This window comes from Sinocyclocheilus rhinocerous, unplaced genomic scaffold (genome assembly GCF_001515625.1).
Source record: "Sinocyclocheilus rhinocerous isolate Xijiao unplaced genomic scaffold, SAMN03320098_v1.1 scaffold1510, whole genome shotgun sequence".
Lineage (NCBI taxonomy): Eukaryota > Metazoa > Chordata > Actinopteri > Cypriniformes > Cyprinidae > Sinocyclocheilus > Sinocyclocheilus rhinocerous.
This window is the reverse complement of record NW_015664185.1, coordinates 485,012-503,447: the sequence shown is the minus strand read 5'-3', so window position 1 is coordinate 503,447 and position 18,436 is coordinate 485,012. Positions and strand designations below refer to the sequence as shown.

At 33.3% G+C, this 18,436-nt stretch overlaps 2 protein-coding genes across 2 annotated transcripts in view; one reads left to right on the top strand and one right to left on the bottom strand.

Moving 5' to 3' along the window:
• Positions 1 to 4,729, bottom strand: part of LOC107729803 (pachytene checkpoint protein 2 homolog) — a 5,836-nt gene extending 1,107 nt beyond the window's left edge. The window contains exons 1-9 of the mRNA XM_016540505.1: positions 4,724 to 4,729; positions 3,158 to 3,248; positions 2,998 to 3,070; positions 2,848 to 2,911; positions 2,681 to 2,767; positions 1,174 to 1,280; positions 636 to 789; positions 443 to 555; positions 296 to 365 (exon numbers count right to left, since the gene is read on the bottom strand). Coding sequence (XP_016395991.1) covers positions 296 to 365; positions 443 to 555; positions 636 to 789; positions 1,174 to 1,280; positions 2,681 to 2,767; positions 2,848 to 2,911; positions 2,998 to 3,070; positions 3,158 to 3,248; positions 4,724 to 4,729 — 765 coding nt within the window. The remainder of the gene's footprint in view (positions 1 to 295; positions 366 to 442; positions 556 to 635; positions 790 to 1,173; positions 1,281 to 2,680; positions 2,768 to 2,847; positions 2,912 to 2,997; positions 3,071 to 3,157; positions 3,249 to 4,723) is intronic.
• A 1,224-nt stretch (positions 4,730 to 5,953) lies between these two features.
• The window catches only part of LOC107729802 (bromodomain-containing protein 9-like), a 17,341-nt gene continuing 4,858 nt past the window's right edge, over positions 5,954 to 18,436 (top strand). Inside the window, exons 1-14 of the mRNA XM_016540504.1 lie at positions 5,954 to 6,163; positions 7,629 to 7,856; positions 9,671 to 9,737; positions 9,825 to 9,969; positions 10,098 to 10,208; positions 11,427 to 11,608; positions 11,690 to 11,822; positions 13,215 to 13,287; positions 14,857 to 14,952; positions 15,103 to 15,235; positions 15,322 to 15,433; positions 16,022 to 16,072; positions 16,147 to 16,243; positions 16,327 to 16,497. Of these exons, the coding sequence (XP_016395990.1) occupies positions 6,112 to 6,163; positions 7,629 to 7,856; positions 9,671 to 9,737; positions 9,825 to 9,969; positions 10,098 to 10,208; positions 11,427 to 11,608; positions 11,690 to 11,822; positions 13,215 to 13,287; positions 14,857 to 14,952; positions 15,103 to 15,235; positions 15,322 to 15,433; positions 16,022 to 16,072; positions 16,147 to 16,243; positions 16,327 to 16,497 (1,651 nt within the window). The 5' untranslated portion in view covers positions 5,954 to 6,111. The remainder of the gene's footprint in view (positions 6,164 to 7,628; positions 7,857 to 9,670; positions 9,738 to 9,824; positions 9,970 to 10,097; positions 10,209 to 11,426; positions 11,609 to 11,689; positions 11,823 to 13,214; positions 13,288 to 14,856; positions 14,953 to 15,102; positions 15,236 to 15,321; positions 15,434 to 16,021; positions 16,073 to 16,146; positions 16,244 to 16,326; positions 16,498 to 18,436) is intronic.

The following is an 18,436-nucleotide window of genomic DNA, read 5'->3' as shown; positions in this document are numbered from 1 at the left end:
TTTTGATATATTTACGGTAAGAAATTTACAAAATATCTTCATGGAACATGATCTTTACTTAATATCCTAATGATTTTTGGCATAAAAGAAAAATCGATCATTTTGACCCATACAATGTATTGTTGGCTATTGCTACAAATATACCCCAGCGACTTAAGACTGCTGTTGTGCTCCAGGGTCACAAATGTCAATGCAAAAAATGCTGTTGCCATCCTTTCATCACAACAATAAGCAGTTTTAGCCTTAAGGCTAAAAATACAGTTTATTTGTGGTAAAAATCACACAACACGAGTACCTTTCCATAGAGCGCATGAGCCAGAAATGGGATTTTCCTCAAAGCTCTTCCACTGAGTCCCACACTCCTCCTGTGCAGAAAGAGACACTCGTGAAGATCCATTCTCTGAGACTTTCAGTACTAGCTGCGTCATAAGCAAACACTCACTGAGCGATATTCCTCAGCGTTAAGCTCAGACGGGTCACGTCGCTCTCCATGAAGTTCATGGTGCCCAGTTCCTCCAAACTCAGCAGCTGCTGTCTGGGGTAGACGATCTGACGCTGCAGGGAAGGTTCAGATCGATACTGTTGCATTCGGCAGAAGAACAGAGATGTTCAATGGTTCAAGGAAACGAGCTCACCTTCATGAGTTCCTCCAGACAGGACAGATAGATGTTGAAGATGGCGCTGGCACTCGGGGGGCCGATGTACTGCTTTATATCAGCTCTGTCCACAAAGGCCAGATCGATCTTTTCTGTGATGTTGGATGTGGTGAGGATGACAACATCTGGGTGCCTGAATGAGGAAAACGCAAGGTTTGCATGATTACGAATAGGGTTGCAAAAAGGTGGAAAATTTCCAGAAAATTTTGGAAACTTTCCAGGATTTTTTGGAATATTCCAGGGATTTTTGGAAAGTTTCCACCCCTTTGCAACCCTAATTACGAATGAATTTTAGTTCCATAATATGACATATTTCAACATGCAACAGGTTATTCAATTGCATAAAAAGCAGGGCAAGAAGGGAAAAATGCTGGAGCAGGTTATTATATTTTGATGAAAGACCACAAATCATGCACAAGAAGAGCAGGAGCGTGCATTCAGCAAATAGTCGTTCTGATTTCAAGCATGCCTTTGTAGATGAAAGTGAGCCGTGTGGGACAGATGAAGAGAAACTGACCGTTTGATCTGGTCGAGCTGGGTCAGAACTGACTTGACCACCCTAATAGCGTCAGACGGCTCTGTTCCTGCTTGAGCGGCGCTCCACGCGGCTGTGAGACTCTCCACATCATTAACCCTCAGAGACCTGCAATGTTTGTGTACTTTCACTAAATATGGGTAAAAACAGCAACAGACACTCAAACTTATCACAACAGATTTTGTGGGGGGGAAGCAATGCATATTATATGCCACAGCTTGCTCAAGTCACCTTTTGGGACATATTTATCTAAGTAAGTATTAAGTATTACATATTTTTTATTAATTTAAATATTATTATTTTAATTTCTTATTTGATTTCTATATATGTCTAGTGATGGAAAAAGGTTTACAGGTTTACTGATTTTTTGAACGTACATAAATTCGAGACCAACTTTTTTGTGAGCTCACCACCATGTTTTTTTTGTATTAAATTAAGTGGCATTGAAATTACTATATTCTATTTAAAATATGAAGAGTTTATTTGCAAAAACAGATAACTCCGTTTTGTTACATTTTCAAAAATCATGTTTTTTATTATGTAATCATGTTTTTATTGTGTTTTATTGTGTTAGTTAGCTGTAATTTTTAGTTATTTTTTAACCTAATCAAAGTAACCCAACTGCAGTTTGATTGAGATTAATTGGAATGCACAATGAAAAAAAAACATAATTTTTGAGAATTGTTCAAAGCGAAGTTATCTGTTTTTGCAAATTAACTCTTCATATGCTTTAATAATATTACAGTATTGGTCTAATAGTAAAATTTCTGAACTTTTCATGACTATCCTTTCTGGTTGCATTTGTAGTGCTGAAACGTGTTGCTAATGCAAAACTTTTACTCACTGTATCTAAAAAATATTTTTTACTCCTATATGCATGGTGAATTTGTTTCTGGCTGTTGACAGTAATTTCTGGTTTATAGAGTGATAAAAAGAGCCTGTCTAAAATGTTCTAGAAATGTATGCACAAATTAGTGCATATTTAATTAGATAATGCATCGTTTGCATATTTAAACATAAAATTTCCAAAGATTTGAACTAAATACCAAAAACACCATTTTCCAAATTACTTTGCCTAAACAAAATGGTTTTTACAATTAATGGCTTCCTAAAGACATGCCAAAGGGTGAAAAAAAATATCAATATATCAAAATATCCAAGCTGTTTTAGAAAAAATGAATTGAAATCAACCGACCAATAAAACAGATCATCATTCAGATTCACTTATAATCAAATCATCATTCATTAGAGGATGTGAATTACAGTGTTAATGAGAAGGTAATATCACTGTAAAGCAAGGGTTCTCGTGGTTTATAGCTTTTCTAAACCAGTCTAAAGTGGTCTAAGGCCAGTCTGAACAGTTAAGACCAGATTTAACTGAGAAAAGCTGTTTGTTGGCCAACAAACCGACTGGTTTAAATGGTTTTGTTCAGCAAGAGTGAGTCAAATGAAACAAAATAAAAGACACGAGAAAAAAAAAAGAGAGAACCTCGTCTATCAGGACAAACACCAGAGCGTCTTTATCGTCAATGAGCTCCTGAATCTTCTGAAACATCTTTGTGACCAGTTTCCCGCTCTGTAAAAGCAGTCAGATGTCAATGAGGTTTCAGACACGGATCTGAGGAAGCGTTTCAGAGCAGACGGATCCAGACGGACCTCTGAGAACCACTTGGAGAAGAGGCTGTGGCTGTTAATCTCCCCGAACTGGCTGTGTGCATACCTGTTTAGGGAGGAAACGCACAAACAATGGTAAATAGACACAGGACGCTCTACAGCTGCCTGTCTGCTTTTATGAAGATGTCACACCTGCCAGACAGTCTGATGGAGAGTTTCTGGGCAAGTCCTTTACACAGAGACGTCTTCCCGGTGCCAGGCGGCCCTGAGGGGTTAGGAAAGACGCGCAACTGTATAAACATGGCAGAAGACAGAAAGTGCTGAGCTTTCAAACAAGCTTTTACTGTCTTACCGTGAAGTAACACGACACGATTCCAGGCAATCAAATTGCTGTCGACGTTTCTGTCAGAGAAGAAAATTGTTGTCGAAACATAATCCAAGAGCTGGAGACCGAAGTGAAGACAAAGGTCATGTTATGGAACGCGATGGAAAAAATGTGTCAGTTTTGCAATACTACTTATGCTGGCATTCAGAAGTTAGGAATAATTACGATTTTTAAAGACGTCTCTTCTGCTCATCAAGGCTGCATTTATTCAATCAGAAATACAGAAAAAACAGTAATATTGTGAAATATTATTACAATTTATAATAAGTGTTTTCTGTGTGAGTATATTGTAAACTGTAATTTATTTCTGTGATCAAAGCTGTATTTTCAGCATCATTACTCCAGTCTTCAGTGTCACATGATCCTCCAGAAATCATTCTAAAATGCTACTTTATTACAGTTTTGCTGCTTACATTTTTTTTTGAACCGGTGATACTTTTTTCAGGATTCTTTGATGAATAAAAAGTTAAAAGAACAGCATTTATTCAAAATAGAAATATTTTCTAACAATATACTGTAAGTCTTTGCTATCACTTTTTATCAATTTAACACATCCTTGCTGAATAAAAGTATTAATTTCTTTCAAAAAATAAAAATAAAATATTTTGAACGGTAGTGTATATTGTTACAAAAGATTTCTATTTTGAATAGCTGATGAAAATTCAGCTTTGCTTCACAGGAATAAATTATATTTTAAAGTATATTAAAATAGAAAACCAATAATAATTTTTCACAATATTATTGTTTTTTCTGAATTTTTGATCAAATAAATGCATCCCTGATGAGCAGAAGAGACTTCTTTAAAAACATTTAAACTCTTACTGATCGCAAACTTTTGAACAGCAGTGTATGTGTGTGACTATCTGTGAGAAAATATGGATAATGTGTCCCAAACAAGTCTTGATGACGAAGAACTTGATATCAAACAATGCATGCAATTATAATTGGAGTTTTGTGGATTTTAATGTATGTCTCTTAGCTCTGAGCTCATACACTGCCGTTCAAAAGTTTGGGATCAGTAGGATTTTTAATGTGTTTTAAAGAAGTCTCTTCTGCTCATCAAGGCTGCATTTATTTGATCAGAAATACAGAAAAAACAGTAATATTGTGAAATATTATTACAATTTATAATAAGTGTTTTCTGTGTGAATATATTGTAAACTGTAATTTATTTCTGTGATCAAAGCTGTTGTTCGGTCACACTTTACATTAGGGCTTCATTAGTTAACATTAGCTTTTGCTCATTGTGAATGTTAATGCATTAACTAAGGTTAACTAATGAGGTCTTATTGTAAAGTGATACCTATTGGTCTTTATAGTTCTTTTGCACTTTAATCTGTGTAAAACTTTTAACTTTGTACATTTTTCTGTATTGCTTTATTGCATTTAAATGTTCAGTTATTTTTGTTATAAGAAAAAAGTTATTATACTGTATTATGAAGCCACTTTTTCTAACTGAATTTCAATATCGTGATAATACCGTATACCGTAATAAAAGCATTAGCAATTAATCGCAACATGAAAATTTGATACCAGCATATCCCTATTCAAATGTGACGTAAACAATATCAGATTTATAAACAAACCCAGAAACGAGCAAACTAGGCAGAAAGGCTAATTAACCAGCAGTGCTGGGAAGTAACTCATTACATGTAATCTGGATTACGTAATCAGATTCCAAAAATGAAATATTAGATTAAATTACATTTTAAAATACTCATATATTTCATTTTTTTTAATAAGTGTGATATTTTGATTGTTGTTATTTTGAAATTATTTATTTAAATTTTACATTATTATGATTCAATTATTAATTTACAAACCCCCTGCAGTTCATTCAGGAAAACCTTGATGTAATGTAATGATAAATGCACTTCATGTTGTTAATTACAATAAATAGAATATATTTTCTTTCTCTTTGTATTTTTATATCAATATGGTACAAGATTATCCTATTTAAATCAATGTGATAAACGAGTTAGGTCAAAAGTAATCTGATTATATTGTACAAACCCAGAAACGAGCAAACTAGGCAGAAAGGCTAATTAACCAGCAGTGCTGGGAAGTAACTCATTACATGTAATCTGGATTACGTAATCAGATTCCAAAAATGAAATATTAGATTAAATTACATTTTAAAATACTCATATATTTCATTTTTTTTAATAAGTGTGATATTTTGATTGTTGTTATTTTGAAATTATTTATTTAAATTTTACATTATTATGATTCAATTATTAATTTACAAACCCCCTGCAGTTCATTCATGAACCCCAGTTTGGGAAACCTTGACTTAATGTTGTTAATTACAATAAATAGAATATATTTTCTTTCTCTTTGTATTTTTATATCAATATGGTACAAGATTATCCTATTTAAATCAATGTGATAAACGAGTTAGGTCAAAAGTAATCTGATTATATTGTAATGTAACGGATTACGTTACTAACCGCAACTTGTAATCAGTAACGGATTACAATTTGTAAGTAATCTACCCAGCCCTAGCGAGGTATAATCCCACAGTAACAATAACAGTGTACCATTGTATTCTTAATGTGTTAGTATTCTTAAAGTGAACATGCAAGCACACTAAATTTTTATTATCACGAATTATCAACATCACGCAGGAACGGAAGTACTGTTTTCTGATTTTTTTTTATAGGTCTACTGGCGTATATTGTCTTAACTGTCATGTTTATTAACAGTTAAAGTAAATAAAGAAAGCAGAGTAAAACTAAACACACTCACCTCACAACAGCGAATTTACCGCGTTAACGGCGACGTCAGCCCGCGCCGGAACCGACACCGCCTGAAACCGGAAGTTAACCGTAGCTGCTAATGTTGTTGTTGTTGCTGCTGCTGCGTCGAAGAAGAGCGGCGGCAGGATTAAACCTGACTTTTCCTCATAAATAAAGGCAAAAATGGGGAAGAAGCACAAGAAACACAAACCCGAGTGGAGAAAGGTTGAAGGAGGTAACTTAACTAAAATATTAGATATGCGTATGAAAATCGAAAAGTAGGCCTGTCGCAATAATCAATATATCGACTTATCGCGCAATATATGTAACTTACATGACCTCAATAATTTTTGGTGACGTAATATATCGCCCATTATATTTACTTAAAAATTAATGTCACCCTTAATTTACAGAGAAAAGAAGGTCCGGGAAAAATCTGTAACCGTTAGATCTCCATACAAGTTATTTGTGCATTTTTCTTTTTTTCTACTTGTTTCCTTGCACTTTTTGTTAGAAAATGTTTATTTATTTTTTAATCAAGTTTTTTAAGGTATCTAATATTTTGATACTTAATTTCCGTGATCTAAATATTCTTAAAAATTAAAAGTTTGCTGTCATTTGGAAGTGTGTAGGCCTTCCTGCATTATTATGCTGTTACATTATGATTATATGTTCAGTGGCATAAAATGGTTTTTAAAATGACAATAATATGGTTTATCGCAATTATTTCTGGGGCAATATATCGCTCAACATAAAGTTGTTATCGTGACAGGCCTATCTAAGTGTTCTGCAAGTCTGTGTATTATTCCAAGTAGTCTATAAATGCATGATGCATTTGTTTTTATTCATACAAGAATACACAAATAATCGATTTACTTCATAATTATATATTTTGGGCGTTGTCTAAATCATGGGGGTTATGATCTTTAGATCCTAGAAGTTAAAAAGCAGCTAAATATTTTCATACTTAAAAGACCCAAATTATAATGTGAGGTTTTGATATTATAAATGTGTAGAATATTATTTGGAAAATGTATTTTTATTTTGGAAAATATTTTGGAAAGTTTTGCCCCTAGTCTCTGTACTGTACTGTTAAATATGTTATTTATTTACTTTAATACATTTCTGTTATTAATTTATTTGTTATTTTGCTAAAATCTTTTTTTAAATCTTTTTTTATTTACTTAATTTTTAGTCTTATTTCTATTATCTATTTGGTTTATTTATTATTTTAATAAAATGTTTTATTTATTTAGATTCATTTTATTTTATTCTATTTATTTATTTAAATTATTTATTATTTTATTATTATTATTTAGCATTATTTGATATTATAAATAATATTTTATTCTAATTTTTTATTGCTTATTTATTTAGTTTAATATTATTTTTATTATTATTTTTACATTTGTTACCCTGTCCACAGACCCTATTTTGAAAACCCCTGGTCCAAACAATTACAGTAAAGGAAATACACACTTCTGGATTTTTTTGCTGTAGTTAGTTTAACAAAACTATCGGGGGGTATTCAGTTGTATTTACACTAGATAGTGGGTTTGATCTTGTGATGCTCCTTGTAGTCTATCTCCTCCAGAACAGCAGAATAAGAGTTTACAGCGCAGAAATGTCATTAAGTCCTAATCATTAAAGTCTGTTCTATTTAGAATTGATGCTTGATGGCTTTGTGTGCCGTGTTTCAGACTACGAGGACAAACCCCTGGATAAACCGCTGAAGCTGGTGCTCAAGGTGGGCGGCAGTGAAGTGACCGAGCTCTCCGGATCCGGCCACGACTCCAGTTACTATGACGACCGCTCTGACCACGAGTGGGAGCGGCACAAAGAGAAGAAGAAGAAGAAGAAGAAGAAATCGGAGAAGGAGAAATATGTAGATGACGAGGACAGGAGAAGGAGGAAGGTGAGTGAAAAGAGCGACTCTTAAACACTCAGAAGTCAATCATCACTGTTACTAAGCTCATGTGTGGACATGAGTGGTTCCTCAAATCATGTAGCCTGTATTGTGCACAGTATGAGAATATTCAGCATGCATATTCATCCTATAGGATGACCTGCATGGAATACTGTAAACCCGCAATGCTTTTGAGCTTTCCAGTGAACCAGAAGTGATACTTCAGCCTCTTTCTTCCCTTATAATTTGATCAGACTGCCAGAAGGTGTCATTTTTACACAAAATGGGATTCAAAATGCAAAGTAACTAATTTCAAGAGGATAACTAGATGCTACTCGCTGAATTAAATGTGCAACATGATGGAGTTGTATGACAACAACGTTTGGAACATTTATTTCACCAGGTTTATTGGAGTTAACTAAAATTAAACTTACTTTAAATAAAATAAACATTAGCTGAAATTAAATTGAAATGGAAATAAACTATATAAAAAGCAACATTTTTCATTTGCATTTAGTTTAACTTGATGTACTAAAAAAGATAGAAAAGAAACTGAAATAAAAATTATATAAACTATATAGTCGGATAGAAAAGACAAAAACGCACAACAAAAATTACTAAAACTTTAATTAAAATTCAAATGAAAGCAGAAAATACAAAAATAAAAAATAATTCAACATATTAAAAAGAAAAAAAGATATATATATATATATATATTTCATCAAATGCTCATCAAGGCTGCATTTATTTGATCAAAAATACAGGAAAAAATTTAATATTGTGAAATATTATTACAATTTAAAATAATGGATTTCTATTTTAATATGCTTTAAAATATAATTTATTTATGTGATGCAGCGCTGTATTTTCAGCATCATTACTCCAGTCTTCAGTGTCACATGATCTTCAGAAATCATTCTAATATGCTGATTTATTATTAGAATTAATCAACAGTTGTGCTTCTTCATATTTTTTTGGAACGTAGTCGAATAAAATCGACGAATCGCGACAGCCCTAATCAATATATCAACTTATCGCGCAATATATAGTGGATCTGTAAATCAGGGAAAAATAATGTATATTTATTTTTTGCTCAGAAAAACAAAAACAAAATTGCACTTTTTAATTTGGGAGGGGGGATGACAACAATAATTTAAAGCAGTATTAAACTTAGTGTTTTTATGCTTAAACCCTTTTTTGTCTTTGACCCATCTAAAATGCATCCATTTTGAACAGAGCATACTAACATTTTTCACTTCAAGTTTCAAATTCAAATTATTAGGTAACACTTTACAATAAGTAATCCCGTTAGTTTGTTAATTAATGCATTAACTAACAAGTACCAATACATTTTGTTACAGTATTTATTATCTTTGTTACAAATAAATACAGTTAATAAAACTCAAGTGTTCATTGTTAGTTCATGCACATTAAATATAGATTTTAATAATGTACTAGTAAATGTCGAAATTAAAATAAACTAAGATTAATAAATGCTTTAGGAATATTAGTTCATTTTAACTAATGCAGTCGACTAATGTTAAAAAATAAAACCGTATTGTAGTGTTACCATGAAAATAAATATTGAAAATAAAATTCTAATCGTTAAATCATATATTTAGTTAAAATATAAGTATTTTTTTTGGCTCCGTTTTGAACAAAGTGTTCTAAAAATCTACTCCGGTTCCAGTTCCTTAAATTCAAATAAATTTTAGAATTCTGCAGCTTCAGATTCAAATTCATGAATTAAACTGTGGTTTAAAAGACAGTTCAGTTCTGAGTGATGCACAGTCCTGGTATCAATCAAAACAAAGCACTAATCACTAACCTTTTGGTTTTTCCCAGAAAACGAATCCACCCCTCGCCAGCAGCTCTTGGAGCATTTCTTGCGTTTGCTTCAGAGGTAGCACCCTGTTAAATTAGATGGCATTGTGATTCTAATCTTTCCTCATATCTGCATTATATAAGGACAGTCTTTCTGTCTCGGCAGGAAAGATGCACACGGATTCTTCGCCTTCCCGGTGACAGACGCCATTGCTCCAGGATACTCCATGATAATCAAACATCCCATGGACTTCAGCACAATGAAGGACAAAATCGACACAAACGAATACAAAACTATCACAGAATTCAAGGCACGCAAGTGTCCTGCTATTTAATCTCCATTAATCTTCATTTTCAGATTCTTTGTTAACTACTGATACATTTTCGGCTTTACTGAAATGACGTGTAACTGTTTTGTTTCTGATGTGTGACTCTCCAGGCAGACTTCAAGCTAATGTGTGACAACGCCATGGTTTATAACCGACCGGAGACGGTTTACTACAAAGCTGCCAAGAAGCTTCTCCACACAGGATTCAAAATGATGAGCAAAGTAACATTTTTAATGCAGTTTGGTTTTGGTTATTTTTTGCCTTTGTTGTTCATCCTCCAGTTCATCCGTGCCATCATTCCCGTTTGATTCGGATACGTGCGGTTATAATAATCTGACAAACATGTTTGTTGCTTGAAACAATATAAATGTTGACTTTAATAAAGTAGAATATATAAAAAAAAAACTTAAATTTATTTTATTTCAGCTAGCTGCCAAGTCAACAATTCTTATTTTTGTTTAGTTGAAAATACTCAACTTGAAATACTAAAAAAAGCTACTGCTAAAAAAAAAAATCTAATAAATACAAATTAATAAAAAACTGTATAGATATGTTGAAAAAAATAAAATCACTAAACTTTTACTAAAATTTAAGTGAAAACAGAAAGTATAAAATAAAATCAAAATATTAACAAAACCTATAATAAAACTAGTGAAAATGCTTCTCCCTTTTTGTGTGATTTTTTAAAAATTTTTTAATTACAATATTTTTCATTACAAATGATATGTTTATGGTTTATAAATGGAAGCAAGAACATCTGATTTTTCAGGATTCCCGTTGTCGGAAATGTTAGGGAATTTTAAAATTGTGATTGCAAAGCCTGGAAATTTCATGGACAAAATTAATACAATTAATAAATTAATTTTAAAAAATCATACAAATTAATCAAATCTTAAAAAGTGATGGAAAAGTCTATTACATATATTAAAAATTAGTATGTAATATATCATATAATATAATTATATTATAATAACTATTGCAAAAATGTGATATAATAATATATTATGTATGCATATTAATATAATATATGATGTAAATCAAAATGTAATTTATGATAACACTTAATTGAATAGATGTTGCTCTTTGTGTCCTAGAAATAGTAAAAGAGCTTAATCTTAAATGTTTTTTTTCTTGATTTTTCTTAATTTTTTGTATTTTTTCAAAATCCTAAAACTGTTAATTTTTAGTATTAGATGGGACAAAACTCCCAGACTTTAGTCACCTCACTGTAATCTAATTGCATTAGTGAGATGGTTAGTTTTGAGCAGTTTATGTGGCTCGAGTGCTCAGAGATGAGTATTTCCACCATGCAATCTCTTTCTTTATTTCAATCCATCCCGTGTTGGACGTTGCGCATCCCCCATCTTCATGGCGAACCTAAGACCTCCGCAGGAGGAGTAAATGGGTGCTGTGTTGCTCTATTTGTGCTCTGTTCACAGGAGCGGCTGTTAGCTTTGAAGCGCAGCATGTCTTTTATGCAGGACATGGATTTCTCTCAGCAGGCTGCCATTTTGGGAGATGACCACATTACGCCTGAGGAACCGGTGACGGAGATCACGCCAATCCACACGGAGTACCCCAAAAAGTCCAAAAAGCAGCCCGTCAAGGAGCCCATCATCAGGTAAAGCGCAGGCCGCTGATCGCTTTTGATCGTGTCTCGTGTTTGTGAGTGTGTGATTGAGCAGATGTGTTGCTCGTCTAGTGATCCGTATGAGCTGGAGGGCAACGCCTGCAGTTCGACGGACAGCACGGCGGAGGAGCATGTGTTGGCGCTGGTGGAGCACGCGGCGGATGAAGCGCGGGATCGAATCAACCGTTTCGTGCCAAGATCTAAGGTGCAGCCAAGCTGATGTTTCTGAGATTCAAGTTTTACACTTTTGAGTCATGCAATTCACCAGAAATCAACACTACAAAAAAAGAGAGACGTGTACAAGCAGAAAAGATCTATTGTAGTTTGTCAGATACTAAAAAATATCAAATATGAGAAGTTATTAACTCCTATTGTGTTTAAAAAACGCATATTATTATGTTCAGACTGAGCTTTGCTTAAAATAACGTCTCGAGACCACTAGTGAAAACCCTCCTCATTCGTGTGCTTTTGTTTGATTAAATACGTTTTTCATTGCGAATCATAAAATCAGGATGAAAGTCAACATGATTCGAGGACGTTTCAAAATGCATCTTTTGTTCATGAAAATAAGCAAGAACATCTGTCCTTTTCAGGATTCCCACCGTCGGAGAAATCATGGAATTTTAAAATTGTGATTGCAAAGCCTGGAAAATGTCTTAACATATAGTGAAATCTTTAAAAGTTATGAAAAAGTCTATTAAATATATTAAAATTATAATGTAATGTATAATAATATATTTTAAGATAATATGTGACCCTGGAGCACAAAAGCAGTCTGAAGTCGCTGGGGTATATTTGTAGCAATAGCCAACAATACATTGTATGGGTCAAAATTATAGATTTTTCTTTTATGCCAAAAATCATTAGGATATTAAGTAAAGATCATGTTCCATGAAGATATTTTGTAAATTTCCTACTGTAAATATAACAAAACTTAATTTTTGATTAGTAATATGCATTGCTAAGAATTTCATTCGGACAACTTTAAAGATGATTTTCTCAATATTTAGATTTTTTTGCACCCTCAGATTCCAGATTTTCAAATAGTTGTATCTCAGCCAAATATTGTCCTATCATAACAAATTATAAAAGCTTATTTATTCAGCTTTCAGATGATGCATGAATCTCAATTTCTAAAAAATTTACCCTTATGACTGCTTTTGTGCTTTTGTGGGTCACATACTGCATTGAATAAATCTTGCTCTTTTGTAATTTAGAAATATTAAAAGAGCTGAATCTTCAATATTTCGTCTTCATGTAATATTTTTTTTTAAATCCTATATATATATATATACAGTATATATATATACACAGTATATATGTACTAATAAACAGCCAATATGTTAGTAATATGCATGCTAATTAATAGTGAGAATTGCTCCTTAAAATAAAGTGTTTCCAAATTAAACACTAAATAAGCAATCAGCAGATTTTCTACAAAAAAAAAAAGATTCTGTCTAGTCTGTATTATATCTTTTTTTCCCTCGACCACATCAGGAGTTGTGTAATGTGGTAGACTGGTAGTACAAACAATGTTTCTTGCAATATTACCAGATTATTACCCCTAACCAGAACATTTGCTTTACTTTGCATGTAGATGGGGTACCTCAAAAAGGACTCCGACGGTTCCCTCAACTACACTGTTGTAAATCAAGATCCTGAAGCAAAAGGTATGAGCATCACTCTGTTTCAGTGTCTACTGCTTTATATAGCGGACTATATGTGTGTATATATATATGTATGTGTGTGTGTGTGTGTGTGTGTGTGTGTATAGAAAGCTGAACCGGTAAACAATGAGGTGGTGATCTGCTGTGCAAATGCACTATTTTTAAATCACACTTATGTACAGTGAATAAGAAAATTAACCCTCTTAAGCCGGACACATGAAATAAATAAAAAAATTTGAAATAGAAGTGTTTATTAAACCTTTAGACAAAAAGTTTGAATATGTGTTATTTGTTGAGTATCATATTTGATCCGTCAGGCTTTTATGGATCATATGTGACCCTGGAGCACAAAACCAGTCAAAAGTGTCAATTTTTCGAAATTTAGATTTATGCATCATCTGAAAGCTGAATAAATAAGCTTTCCATTGATGTATGGTTTGAAAATCTGGAATCTGAGGGTGCAAAAAAATCCAAATATTGAGAAAATCCAAATGAAGTTCTTAGCAATGCATATTACTAATCAAAAATTAAGTTGTGATATATTTACGGTAGGGAATTTACTAAATATCTTCATGGAACATGATCTTTACTTAATATCCTAATGATTTTTGGCATAAAAGAAAAATCAATACTTTTGACGCGTACAATGTATTTTTGGCTATTGCTACAAATATACCCCAGCGACTTAACACTGCTTTTGTGCTTCAGGGTCACAAATAGTCTGATATAGTGAGACTATGAAGTAAACATAAAATACAGCAATTTGGTGCAGATGCTGATAGGCCTGTCGCAATAATCAATATATCGACTTATCGCGCAATATATGTACATGACCTCAATCATTTTTGGTGACGCAATATATCGCCCAATATATTTACTTAAAAATTAATGTCACCATGTTTCGTTTATCGCAATTATTTCTGGGGCAATATATCGCACAACAAAAAGTTGTTATCGTGACAGGCCTAGATGCTGATATTTATATGATGAAATTCTGATGCTTGTGATGTAAATCAGTGAGATCTTTATAACAGTACAGCAGATACTTACATAAAATATATAAATATCAGTCATCGCTCTATATCTCCAATAATAAGATGAGATTGAAATGATCCAAACATATAATGCAATGCAATCCAATGATGATGAGAGATGAACAAACAAACGTTCCTCAAAAGATCCTGATGATCATATTTGATGATCATATATTTCATATTTTCTAAAAAAAAAAAAAAAAAGATCTGGAAATATGACTAACAATATCAAAGTTATTCTTGTGTTTACTTGATAAAAATCAGTAAAGCAGAAAGACACGTGAAGCTCGAGCTGAAGCTGGACGTTTGTACATTTAGACTAAAAGAGATTTTACTTGATAAAAAACTCTAAACTATTAATCAGACGACAAAGTTTGATCATGTTGATCATTTAGAGGCCTTAGAAATCTGCCTATCAATTATGATACAGTAGCTTTTATAGGGTTAAATATAACACAGGTTTCTGACTTTGCTGCAGAAAGTTTATCCAGAGCAATAACATCATGTGTCTGAAGAATATATTGATTATTGTTCACAGAGGAAGAGACTCTTCCTGTAGATTTGAGCTCTTTGGCGAATAAGCTCATACCTGGACTGACGTCGCTGGGCTTTAAAGACGACAGGAGACACAAAGGTAACAGGTTTTCAAACGTGAAGATTATTTTTAGGGTTGTGAATCACATTACTGTCTCTAAAATGCCAGAAGAGTCAGGAATTAAATCAGAATCACAACCAGAATCTTTACGTTCACGATTCGCGTCTTGGTCTTTGTCTTTGGTTTCAGTGACGTTCTTGAGCAGCGCGTACAACACTCAGACTCTTCAGAACAACTCCGTCTATCCTGATCTACTTCCAGAGGAGATGGACATGCTGTACTCGGCTTACGGAGACGAGACCGGGGTCCAGTGCGCTCTCAGGTGTTTAGATCAAACCGGTCTATCAGTGTTAGTGGACTGCTGCGTTGGACTCAGTTGTGTGATGGGATTTTCTGTGTGTGCTTCAGTCTGCAGGAGTTTGTTAAGGGTTCTGGGAGTTTTACCAAAAGGCTTGTGGATGATTTGCTGGATAAAATGACAGCTGGTGATCATTCGAAGGCTGTCATGCAAATCCGACAGGTATTACATTTTTTTCTTTTGACAAGATACTTTTTGTGGTCTTTAAACATTCTTAGGATTTTAGCAAGTTCAAGAGTGTGGGGTCAGTAATACTTTGTATACTTTTATTGAGCGAGGACGCATTAAATTGATCAAAAGTGACAGTAAAGATATTTATAATCTTACAAACGATTTCAATCTCAAATAAACGCTGTTCTTTTGAACTTTCTATTCATCAAAGAATCCTGAAAAATAACATGTATCACAGTTCAAAAATATGATTTTTGATAATCAACATTGATAATAATCAGAAATGTTTCTTGAGCAGCAAATCAACATATTAGAATGATTTCTGAAGACTGTGATAATGATGCTGAAAATACAGCTTTGATCACAGAAATAAATTATATTTTAACAGATATTCACATAGAAAACAGTTATTTTAAATTATAATAATATTTCACAATTTTTACTGTATTTTGATCAAATAAATGCAGCCTTGGTGAGACGTCATTAAAAGCATTTCAAAATCTTACCGACCCTAAACTTTTGAAAAGGAGTGTGAAATATCGTATTATATAATATATAATAAATGTTTTGGTTTTTCAGAAAAGGAACATGCCGATTGATGACATGAAGTCTAGTTTATGTGACATGCCGGTGAGAATGATTTATCTTTTGTGCAATAAGTTTCAAAGTATGACATTGATGACATTTTCTCGATGTTTCTGTAGGGAACAGATGGAAGCGGAATAGAAGCTGGTTCAGTGCTGGATTTCATGAGCATGAAGAGCTACCCAGACAATCCTCTAGATATGCTCAACACGTTACGTGAGTCCTATATCATGCATCTAAACCTCCCGGCTGCGCAGGCCTTTGCTCTAGCTGATCATTGGTGTTTTTCTGATCTGCAGGTAAATGTGTGAAGAAGGAGCCGGAGCATGAAGACGGTCATCAGCACTTTGACGACGCAGCCAAACTTCTGCAGGAGTTTCAGGACGCAGCGGTGGACCGAGTCGGATCCCGTCCGTCCTCCAATCTCTCGTCCCTGTCAAACAATTCAGAGAGGGATCCGCACCATTTAGGTACTGAGTCATAGTTATAATGTTATACGTCACAGGCAAAATCTCACATTATTTCAGTTGTCTTGAGGCTTTCTAAAATTAAAACAAAATGAAAGAAAAGTCAAACAGGAAAGTGCCTAACCCTGTAAAGCATGACGTGCATGAAGCATATGAAATGATAGTCAGAAATATCTAATTATTTTAAATGGAACAGTGTATTGAACCTTTAGACAAAATATTTTTTTTAAATCTAAAAAAAAAAAAAAAGTTTGCATATGTTTTTTTTGTTGAGTGTCATATTTGATCTGTCAGGCTTTTCATGGATCATATAGACCAATTTAGAGTAGACGTCACAGTTACGTCACTTGCAGCTGCGCGCGCATAGTGGTTGCAGAAAAACACTGGGAACAAGTGGAGATAAATGGGTAAAATCCATGGAATAAAAGAAAAAATATATTTTTGTGCCTTTTGATGTCAAGATCGGAATGCAAATAATTTTTATAGAATACTGTCGTCATTTGAAGCTAAACGCAGACGTTTAAATGGACATACTATGGATGAAAACTGTTATGATTACTCTACATTTAAAGCATAAATTCGATTTAAACAATAGGTCTACATAATATTCACATATGCTGTTCATAGGGGACGTATTGTATTAGCCGTACAGTTACAGCATGAAATATTATTTAACGTTAAACCCTACTATTAACATTTTTACATTACATTTATTTTATCACAATTCTGACTTGTAATATGCGTAGAACATTTTGAAAATGACATCTAATCAATATAATTTATAATCTTTTTAAACCTAACTATTTTGTACCCTATCCGTGAAATTCTCTAGCCGTAAAGGCTATCTCTCCTGGGTTTTCTGCAACCATGATGCGCGCGCATCCTGAATGTTTACAAACCTATAATTGGTCTATAGTATGATATAGTAAGAATATGAAGTAAAAAAGAAAAAAAACAACTCTTTATTTCAGAGACTCGAACTGAGCAAAAATATGCAATTTGGTGCAGATGCTGATATTTATATGATGAAATCTGATGCTTGTAATGTAAATCGTGTTTAAATCTTTTTATTAAGGTATTCAATGAAACAATCCAATAGTTATTGTTACATACCATGATTTCAGTTATATATATATATATACATACAAACCTAAATAACACATAAAAAACTGAACATACAAGCACAACAAACATTTATGGTACAAAACAAAACAACCCCTTACCTCCCGCCGCACCCTAGGGACTTAAATCATGCCACACTAATGGTGCATGATTACTCAGCCTGCATTATCAAGATATAGGAGAAGAGGAGACCAAATCTTATCCAATTTATTTACCAACAGGAATCTAATTTTTTCCAAATGTAGTACCTTAATCATTTCTTCCAACCAAAGTGGGTCAGGCTCTAATACACTGTGTAAAATATCTGACAGAGTTTTAAATACTTCAGTCCAGAATGAGATTAACTTAGAACAAAGAACATTACTATGCAAGAGAGTGGCTACATCAGTCTGACATTTGTCACAATATGGAGAGACATCTGGAAAAAGTCAATGTAATTTTCTTGTAATGTAAATCAGTGAGACCTTTATAACAGTAGAGCAGATGCTGACATAAAATGATCTAAATATCAGTCGTCGCTCTATATCTCCAGTAATAAGATGAGATTGAAATGATCCAAACATATAATGCAGTGATTGAGAGAAGATGTGAGATGTTCTGGAGGCTTGTGAAGATCATTCCTCCGCTGAGGAACAGTGAAAGTAAAGCTTCTGGAAACAAACGCTCCTCAAAAGATCCTGAGGATCAGATTTGAGACTCTAAAACATGATTGATGGAGAATCAAGTAAAGCTGAGCTGCTTCAGTCCAGTAAGTGTTCATCTGGAGATATTACTGCAGTTATTCTGACCTTTACTTGAGAAAAATCAGTCAAGATTTGAC